This window comes from Limulus polyphemus, unplaced genomic scaffold (assembly GCF_000517525.1).
Source record: "Limulus polyphemus unplaced genomic scaffold, Limulus_polyphemus-2.1.2 Scaffold4392, whole genome shotgun sequence".
Taxonomy (NCBI): domain Eukaryota; kingdom Metazoa; phylum Arthropoda; class Merostomata; order Xiphosura; family Limulidae; genus Limulus; species Limulus polyphemus.
Genome location: NW_013670002.1, coordinates 79,845 through 90,731, shown reverse-complemented (window position 1 = coordinate 90,731; position 10,887 = coordinate 79,845). Strand labels below are relative to the sequence as shown.

Here is a 10,887-nt window from a genome sequence, read left to right as displayed (position 1 = left end):
TCTTACGATACTGTTGTTGTTGTTTTTAGAATTACAGTATATCTATTTATCACATTCTTACGATACTGTTGTTGTTGTTTTTAGAATTACAGTATGTATACCTATCACATTCTTACGTTGTTGTTGTTGTTGTTTTAAAAGGTTAACAAATGATCATTCGCGAACGATGAAATCAACATTTATTTTTTTAACACACTCCTCTTTATTCAAGTTAATAAAAACTGTTAACTTTATTTTAAATTTAACACGAAGAATGTATATTAGCCTGTGCCTAGAATACTTAATACAACCTTTACTCCCGGTGTTTCATTTATTTATAGTAAATCATATTTCATTTAGTTAAGAAGACCCTCTACCTTTTATTTTATTCTCGTTTCTCTTCCAGCTCTTTTGGTGTTATATCACTTTTCTACGTCGTATTTCTTATCATTTACGAGTATTTCGTAGGGAATTACACTCCAGGTCCAGTGAGAACAAGTCCTGCAGTATGGACTGATGTGTTTCAAGTGGTGCCTACCATTTGCTTCGGTTACCAGGTACGAGTCTCGCTATATGACAGACTTGAGCTTAACATTTAAACGTTGAGAATAATGTAATTATTTCTATAGATTTACCACCTTCACCATACTTAATCATTTATTTTAATTCTGTACGCCAAAAGTAGGTGTAAAGATAACATATAAAGTGGTAAAGATAACTTCATAACATGGATTCCTATTATACTATATTTCTATAGATTTGCCAACTTCACCATACTTAATCATTTATTTTAATTCTGTACGCCAAAAGTAGGTGTAAAGATAGCATATAAAGTGGTAAAGATAACATGGATTCCTATTATACTATATTTCTATATTAGCTGGAGTACGGAAATTACGTAAATTTATGACTAATGAAAAGTTATCTTAAGATATGAAAAGCTGCTTCCCTTATATGTAATTGTAGGGAAAAAAACGCAAAAATGCCATTAAAAACTGCAAAAAAGCAAAACTGGAAATTTGTATGTATTTCTCCATGAACCTCCACACTAAATTTGGTGGGGTAGTGGTAAAAAACGCCTATAAAAACCACAAAACGCAAAATGTACAACTGAAAATTTGTATGTACTCCCGCATGGACCCAATGAACCTACATACCAAGTTTGGTGAAGATCCATTCACACCCTGCGAAGTAGTTACATAGACATACAACATACAGTACTATTATATTTATATAGATTACTCACTAAAATTCCACGAATGATTTTTATACACTTCTATATTGTTAAGTATACTGTTACTCATTAAATTCCACGAATGTTTTTTATACACTTCTATATTGTTAAGTATACTGTTACTCACTAAAATTCCATGAATGTTTTTATACACTTCTATATTGTTAAGTATACTGTTACTCATTAAATTCCACGAATGATTTTTATACACTTCTATATTGTTAAGTAAACTGTTACTCATTAAATTCCACGAATGATTTTTATACACTTCTATATTGTTAAATATACTGTTACTCATTAAATTCCACGAATGTTTTTATACACTTCTATATTGTTAAGTATACTGTTACTCATTATATTCCACGAATGATTTTTTATACACTTCTATATTGTTAAGTATACTGTTACTCATTATATTCCACGAATGATTTTTATACACTTCTATATTGTTAAGTAAACTGTTACTCATTAAATTCCACGAATATTTTTATACACTTCTATATTGTTAAGTAAACTGTTACTCATTAAATTCCACGAATGATTTTTATACACTTCTATATTGTTAAGTATACTGTTACTCATTAAATTCCACGAATGATTTTTATACACTTCTATATTGTTAAGTAAACTGTTAATCATTAAATTCCATGACATGATTATTACCTACTCATTCTAATAATGACACACAAGTTCGTAATCGCCATGTTCTTGGCACATTGATAGTAAGTTGGCTATTAATTCTGGAGATTTAATTAATGTCGTTAAGTAAATCTTGGAACAAATTTTGTTGTTTAATTTTTGTTATTCTGTAATTCATAATTTGCTGGATGAATGTTTTAAGAAAGTTTTTTGAAATACAGTTCTACATGGTAATCCTTTCTACGTTTCACAAAACTTTTTGATGGGTATTATAATATCGATACTTCAAACTCAGGGGGTTTATTGAAACGAGGATATCATAAATTCAAAATGTGAAACTCCAGTTCCTTTTTTTCTTATTTCAGGATTTATTTATTCCTGGTCTTGAGAACTAATCATCAAAGCAAACTACTTTATATAACTCGTTTAGGCACTAATAATGCTCTCCAGTGGCACTACGTTATGTCCGCGGACAGCGCTAGAATCCGGGTTTCGATACCCGTGGTGGGCAGAGCACAGATAGCCCATTGTGTAGCTTTGTGCTTAATTACCAAACAAACAAACAATACACGTGTGGAAATAAACCTCCAAGTAGATAAATTATGTATAGGATTTCGTATATAATATGTTTTACGTTCAAATTATTTTCTGTTTTTCTAGTGCCACGTGAGTAGTGTTCCTGTATACTCCTGCTTAGCTGACAGAAGAGTCACCAATTTTCTTCGCACTGTCCTCGTGGCTATCGGATTGTGCATGTTCACATATTCTGTAGCTGCAACAGCCGGTTACTTGACCTTTGGTTCTCACGTGACAAGTGACATTTTGGAATCGTACGATGCCAAAGATACAGTAGTCATGATAGGGATGGCTGCTTTAGGAGCCAAAATGTATACTACCTATCCCATCGTACTGTTCTGTGGAAGGTAAGAGGATGAGAATAGTCGTTGGCCAAAACGATCCGATCACCAAAGGGTAAATTTTAAGTAGTTAATTTATTATTATTATAATACACTAATTATCTGTTCGTTTTATATCCTACGTTCGATTCTAAACATGTGGAGATTACTTTATGAAGTTGGGAAATCCTGGTTCTAGCCTAGCCTCGGTCTTCTTCTTAATAAGCCATGTAATCTATTCACGTGAAGATCGAAGTGTGGGATAACACAAAATTTGTTATTTTTCTTTAATTGAACACTCATCGTTTCCTTTACAGATTCTCCACTAAAATAGAAACTATAACTGACAGCTTCAAATAGTATTAAAATGTTTTATATACACACCAGTGTGCAGTATGGAAATTAAATAAGGATATAAAACTAGTTAATAATTAACATATCTTAATAAAAAATTAGTAGCTAATTGGTAACTGGAGTTTGGTAATCGTATAGGCTACTAACCATGGCAACGATTGGTATCCCATCGCCCAAACCTTATCGTATGTACTTAATGAAAAAAGTCAAAGAACTAACGTGAAAAAAAAGGTAACATTTCAAATTGGTTTACTTCCGACTTCATTAAAAGATAACATTTCAAACTGGTTTATTTCCGACTTCATTAAAAGATAACATTTCAAACTGGTTTATTTCCGACTTCATTAAAAGATAACATTTCAAACTGGTTTATTTCCGACTTCCTTGAAAGATAACATTTCAAACTGGTTTATTTCCGACTTCATTAAAAGATAACATTTCAAACTGGTTTATTTCCGACTTCATTATTTTGAATTTCAAGTTGCTTTATTTCAATGTAGAATTCCCTATTTAGACTTTCATCTAAGCTTCAGGAAAAATGTTTCAATCCTGATCTGTTAGCGCGGGAACATTTATAATTATTATTTACTCACCACTAAATTAGGCAACTAAATTTCGATGACACTGGAAAAAGAAAATGATATACAAAAGTATTTGATATAAAATTTATTTATTTTAAGCGCAAAGGTGTGCAATTGACTATCTGCACTGTGCCTACTCCAGGGATCAAACACCAAATTTATTTTGTACGATATAGATAACATTTCATGAGGAATAAGGAACTTATTTTGACTCGTTACTAAGATGCCTTAAGTGTATACCTATTTCCCCTAATAAAAGAAAATTATAAAATAGATTTGGTTTGTTTTGTTTCAAATTTCGCGCAAAGTGCAAAGTAACTCGAGGTATATCTGCTCTAGACGCCCCTAACTTAGCAGTAATGAACTAGAGGGAAGGCAGCTAGTCAACACCACCCACCGTCAACTCTAAGCCTACTTTTGTTACCAGCGGCTGAAAGGGCGAACATAATCGGTGACGGAGATTCGAACCCACGACCCACGGATTGGGAGTCGAGCGCCCTAACCACACACACAAATGATCTGAATGAAAATCTAAATGGACTTGCACGGATCCCAGTTCTACTAATTTCAACACAAATGTTGCCTATAACAGTTTTGCATTGAAGAATATGTGATGATAGATCGTATTATATTTACTTCGTTCACTCGTGTTATATATATAACAAGTTAGCTGTTTCGTATTATTCATGTGTAAACCGACATTTTCATGATTCTGCATTTTCATATAACTTTGCACTGATTGCATGTCTGATATTTAAAACAACCCCGGGGATTTTGAAGTGAAATTTTTTAAAACCGACAATAAGTTTATAGTTAAATCAAGGTGTTCGTATGTAACTTTTATGAAAAAAAAAAAACTGCAGATGGCGCTTGCTTCTGTCAACGACTATCTCCTTCTAACCAATACCACGCATAATTTCGCTCTAATTTGGTCTGCACGCGATAGAATTGACTTAAAAAGTAATAATGATCACAACGGGCCTATTTAAATTATCAATTTATCGAATATGTTTTCAATAACTTGATCGCAAAACTGCCTTTAACTCCACTTGGATTGGAGTGTAGACTGTTTTATCCCAATATGAATAACTTTAAGGTTTTTGAGCATAATTTTTGTTACATGAGATGGGTTTTCAAAATTACAGAATGCTAATGAAAAATTGTATCGTTGTACTAAAGGTTTTGAAGAATATATTTTAAAATGTTTGTAAAAAATTAGAATATTTAATATTGCGCTCCCCGTGATAATAAGTTTGTTTGTTTCAGAATTTCGCGAAAAGCTACACAAGTGCTATATATGCATAGCCGTAGGTACTTTTGAGCTGATAGACTAAAAAGGAAGAAAACCAGTTATCAGTCGACGTTCAGGCTACTCTTGTACGATCGTACAGTGCGATTTGACCGTCACTTTTATAGACCACACCGACCCCAAATGTGGAGCGCGTTTGTGCGACAACGAGTCGTGAATAATGGGGTCGTTAACCACTAGATCACGATAGGCTCGTGATAGTGGATGTTTAGCATTACTTGTCAACATCAATTCCTGTTCCAATAATATGAATATCAGGAAACTCACAGAACAAGCAGAAGTCCACAAAGGTCAGTTAGTTGTCATGGAAGTCCCCTGGTGACAGGCTTTTTATGTGTGAGTTATGTTGATAAAACTACTATACACACGACCTCAAAAAAAAATCGACTGCTTTTTTTAGATGCTAAAATAGATTAAGTATTCATTAAAATTCAGAAAACTGTGTATAAAGAGAAAAAATATAAATCAAATCATTAAGATCAGTTTAAAAATATAAATCAAATCCCCAAATCATTAAGATCAGTTTAAAAATATAAATCAAATCCCCAAATCATTAAGATCAGTTAAAAAATATAAATAAAATCACCAAATTGTTAAGATCAGTTTAAAAATATAAATCAAATCATCAAATCATTAAGATCTGTTTAAAAATATAAATCAAATCACCAACTCATTAAGATCAGTTAAAAAATGTAAAGCAAATCACCAAATTATTAAGATCTGTTTAAAAATATAAATCAAATCACCAAATTATTAAGATCAGTTTAAAAAGATAAATCAAATCACCAAATCATTAAGATCAGTTTAAAAATATAAATCAAATCACCAACTCATTAAGATCAGTTAAAAAATGTAAAGCAAATCACCAAATTATTAAGATCTGTTTAAAAATATAAATCAAATCACCAACTCATTAAGATCAGTTAAAAAATGTAAAGCAAATCACCAAATTATTAAGATCTGTTTAAAAATATAAATCAAATCACCAAATCATTAAGATCAGTTTAAAAATATAAATCAAATCACCAAGTCGTTAAGATCAGTTTAAAAATATAAATCAAATCACCAAATCATTAAGATCAGTTTAAAAATATAAATCAAATCACCAAATCATTAAGATCAGTTTCTTCCGAACAAACATCTGCCTGCTAAGATTACAGCAGTAAACACTTCCGGAGGATTTGATGGGAAGCACGATTCTGCGTGGTGAAACTATCAAACAACTGTAATAAGTGTATAAGGGGAACTGAACTGCTAGATATGTTAATGGTCATCACTTAGGCTCTTGCCCCCCAGTAGCACAGCGGTATGTCTGCGGACTTACAACGCTAGAATCCGGGTTTCGATACCCGTGGTGGGCAGAGCACAGATAGCCCTTTGTGTAGCTTTGTGCTTAATTTCAAACAAACAAACAAACTTAGGCTCTACTCGCCACTTTTCTATCCGCTACGAAACATCTTGTAACCCCATTTATGGTATGTGGCGGTTTGACCCCATGGTCTCGGCATATTTTCACCTGCTTCTCGTTTTATTATCATTATTATTATTAAGGTTATATTCAGGTTATAAAGAATTCCAAGCTGCTTTAAACTGTACAACCTGAGCAGCATTTTAAGCAACAAATGGGCAATACAGTCAGGTCAAAAAACCACAAATTCCGTCATAGCTATCTCAGATTTATAACTGTTGACCAAGGGGAGAGTACCCGCCGCCTGCATGGCTATTCCCAGCCGAAAAGCGGTACTGATTGTCACACTTATAACACTACCTCAGCTGAAAGTGCGGAGCATTTTCAGCAGCGTCTTACGGCTCGAACCTTGGACCCTCCGGACCACCGACTGACATGTTAGCTTACTAGGCCACGCCCAACCCATAATTCTTTTAAATGTAATGTTGATTTTATTATTTTAAAAAACTGGAGTTTAATTACTGAGATAACTTTAATGTTTTGTTAGTAATTACCAACTTTTAAGCCCTCATACGAATGAAACCTATTTCGTACAAGCTTTTATACTTTTGTTTTTAATACGAGTGTTTTAAAAGCAAACTGACAGCGTTTTTAAGTGAATATGTACAAATTTAATCGGTTTGCATGTTTATTTGTTGAAAGTCGCGCAAATCTACACGATGGCTATCTGCGCTAGCCGTCCATAATTTTTAAATGATAGACTAGAAAAAAAGGGAGCTAGTCAACACCATCCACCGCCAACTCTTGGGCTATCCTTTTGCCAGCAAATAGTGGGACTGACCGTCACAATATAACGCCCCCCACTGCTGATAGGGCGAGCATGTTTGGTGACGGTATTCGATCTCGCATCCCGCAAAGTGCGAGTCGAGAGCCCTAACCACCAGGCCATGCCGGGACAGTTAAATATGAAAATAAATTCTGAAGATTACGCACCTGTCATTTTAATTTCTCTATCAAAATAACTTGCCCCTCCCCAGTGGCTTACAACGCTAGAAACCGGGTTTCGATACCCGTGGTGGGCAGAGTACAGATAGCCCTTCGTGTAGCTTTGTGGTTAACTATAAATAAACAAAATAACTTGCCCCCCCCCCCAGTGGCACAGCGGTATATCTGTGGACTTACAACGCTAGAAACCGGGTTTCTATACCCGTGGTGGGCAGAGTACAGGTAGCCCTTTGTGTAGCTTTGTGGTTAACTATAAATAAACAAAATAACTTAACAGAAATATTTTTAAAGCATTAATAATAAAATATAATGTTTTAATTTATTTTGATAAGTTATTATTCGTGCTTTTTAAGTCAGACATCTTTATTTTTTTATTAAAATAAATATAAAAGCTTAAGGTCTATCGAGGACTATTATAACAGTTTCTTCTTGTTCCGATTTGTCCTGATGAAAAAATGTGGTAACCAATAGCACTGGCGATGCTTTTTTGTTCTGTGAGATGTTCATATCAATAATAAGGTTGGTTTAGGCTCAAATGGAATTTACTTCTTCTTTAACGGATTGAAAGTTAAAGGATTTCTTTTCCACAATATTGAAACGAACCCCGGATTTTAGCAGTTAGAAATGTAGAGGAAAATTAAGAGTTGAGTATACATTTGTGAAAGAAAGTTTATGTATTTGCATAAACGTTTACGTTCATTTATTTGTAGATTTAATGCGTGTTTTTTTTGTTAACAAAAATGTTACAGAACGGCCATAGATGATTTATACACCCAAGTAAGAGGAATTCCACCAGAGGACGCTGTTAAAAATGAACCTTGTAGAAGAATTGTCATCGCTTTAGTCTGGTTTAGCTGCTCTTTAACCTTAGCTCTTTTAATACCCAACATTGGAGTTGTGATCGAATTTGTGGGGAGTTTGGCAGCAGTTTTCATCTTTATTTTTCCAGGTACGTTACGTTGATAGAAAAATACATCTTATTTATCGTAATAGCGTAGAATAAAAAATGTGGTATAAATTGTAAGTTCCCTTTGAATAACCTTTAGTATGTTTTGATAGCTAAACATAATATTGTGCAAAAGTAAAACATTTGAACAAGATCTTTCAAAAATGTCTCTAGTCATATTTAATAGAGTCAAATTGACACAAAGTTTGAATCAACTGTATGCAATGTTTCTTTTGTTTTAAATTATCAGATCCATCTAGTATGTTCTTTGTTTTAAATTATGACATCCATCTAGACTGTTCTTTGTTTTAGATTATCAGATCCATCTTGTCTGTTCTTTGTTTTAAATTATCAGATCCGGCTAGACTGTTCTTTGTTTCAAATTATCAGATCCATCTAGACTGTTCTATGTTTTGAATTATCAGATCCATCTAGTTTGTTCTTTGTTTTAAATTATGAAATCCATCTAGTCTGTTCTTTTTTTAAATTATCAGACTCATCTAGTTTGTTCTTTGTTTTAAATTATCAGATCCATCTAGACTGTTCTTTGTTTTAAATTATCAGATCCATCTGGACTGTTCTTTGTTTTAAATTATCAGATCCATCTAATCTGTTCTTTGTTTTAAATTATCAGACCCATCTAGTCTGTTCTTTTTTTAAAGTATAAGTTATATCTTGTGTGTACTTTGTTTTAATAAAAATTATCAGCTGTATCTAATATGTACTTTGTTTTAAGTTATCAGCCCTATCTTGCGTTTAATTAGTTTTAAGTTATTACCCCTATCTATAAAAGTACATATTAGATACAGCTGATAATTTTTATTAAAACAAAGTACACGTTTTAAGTTATCAGCCCTATCTTGAGTTTAATTAGTTTTAAATTATTACCCCTATCTAGTGTGTACTTTGTTTTAAATCATTAACAGGATCTAGTGTGTACTTTGTTTTAAATCATTAACAGGATCTAGTGTGTTCTTTGTTTTAAATCATTAACAGGATCTAGTGTGTTCTTTGTATTAAATTAGTTGAAACTTCTGTTAGTAAATCAGAAACAAGAAAATAAAATAAAAGCTCTACGACGAGAGGATTAATTTTTAGTAAATCATGCCTTAAGTTTACCATATGTATTTGACAATTTTGATATTTTATTACCCTGATTAAAAACTGCAAGTATTTATATTTCAATAACATTCTAAAATTATCTTCTTGGTACGTTGCTGAATAGTGTACTCATTTTAAGACATAAATGTCACAATCAGGTGGATTACAGTCTGGAGGTGTAGTTTATAATTATTTCAAAAGGAAATAATTGCTGCCATTAGAGTTGATACATATTAAACACGAGGGTTAAGATCCTCTCATGAAAACGGAGATTTTTCCAAATTCCTAATCGTAAACAGATATTAAATTCCTTAATTGAATATTGAACAGCGTGTGATCACAAGACCGATCACGGAGTGTTAAAAATGGTAGAAAGTAGTCTTAGTTTAGATAATAAGGCGTTTCCACTAAGTTAAGGATCACTCCAAAGAATATTTCAAGTTTCGCAACGACACAATGCATGTGTACTTGGAGCGTATATTAGCATCACGGTTCGACTGTCTGTAGTTAAGCACAAAGTTGCACAATGGGCTATCTGTGCTGTGGCCATCACGGGTGATAATTATTAACAACTATCGGATTTTCCAGCTAGTATTAACAGTTGTCTCCCTTCTACCCACTATTAACAGTTGTCTCTCTTCCATCCAATATTAACAGTTGTCTCTCTTCCACCCACTATTAACAGTTGTCTCTCTTCCATCAAGTATTAACAGTTGTCTTCCTTCCACCCAATATCAACAGTTGCCTTCCTTTCACCCAGTATTAACAGTTGTCTCCCTTCTACCCACTATTAACAGTTGTCTCTCTTCCATCCAGTATTAACAGTTGTCTCCCTTCCATCCAGTATTAACAGTTGTCTCCCTTCTACCCACTATTAACAGTTGTCTCTCTTCCATCAAGTATTAACAGTTGTCTCCCTTCCACCCAATATCAACAGTTGCCTTCCTTTCACCCAGTATTAACAGTTGTCTCCCTCCATCCAAGTATTAACAGTTGTCTCTCTTCCATCCAGTATTAACAGTTGTCTTCCTTCCACCCAATATCAACAGTTGCCTTCCTTCCACCCACTATTAACAGTTGTCTCCCTTCCATCAAGTATTAACAGTTGTCTCCCTTCCATCAAGTATTAACAGTTGTCTCTCTTCCATCCAGTATTAACAGTTGTCTTCCTTCCACCCAGTATTAACACTTCTTTTACCAATTGAACCGTATGTTAATTTTTACCCTTCTTTTACCAATTGAACCGTATGTTAATTTTTACCCTTATTTTACCAATTGAACCGTATGTTAATTTTTACCCTTCTTTTACCAATTGAACCGTATGTTAATTTTTACCCTTCTTTTACCAATTGAACCGTATGTTAATTTTTACCCTTCTTTTACCAATTGAACCGTATGTTAATTTTTACCCTTCTTTTACCAATTGAACCGTATG

General features: G+C 33.2%; 1 protein-coding gene across 1 annotated transcript in view; it reads left to right on the top strand.

Annotated features, from left to right (window-relative positions):
* The first annotated feature begins 378 nt into the window (after positions 1-378).
* LOC106471074 (putative sodium-coupled neutral amino acid transporter 7) overlaps positions 379-10,887 on the top strand; it is a 13,259-nt gene continuing 2,750 nt past the window's right edge. Inside the window, exons 1-3 of the mRNA XM_022399702.1 lie at positions 379-536; positions 2,513-2,775; positions 8,155-8,354. Of these exons, the coding sequence (XP_022255410.1) occupies positions 2,606-2,775; positions 8,155-8,354 (370 nt within the window). The 5' untranslated portion in view covers positions 379-536; positions 2,513-2,605. The remainder of the gene's footprint in view (positions 537-2,512; positions 2,776-8,154; positions 8,355-10,887) is intronic.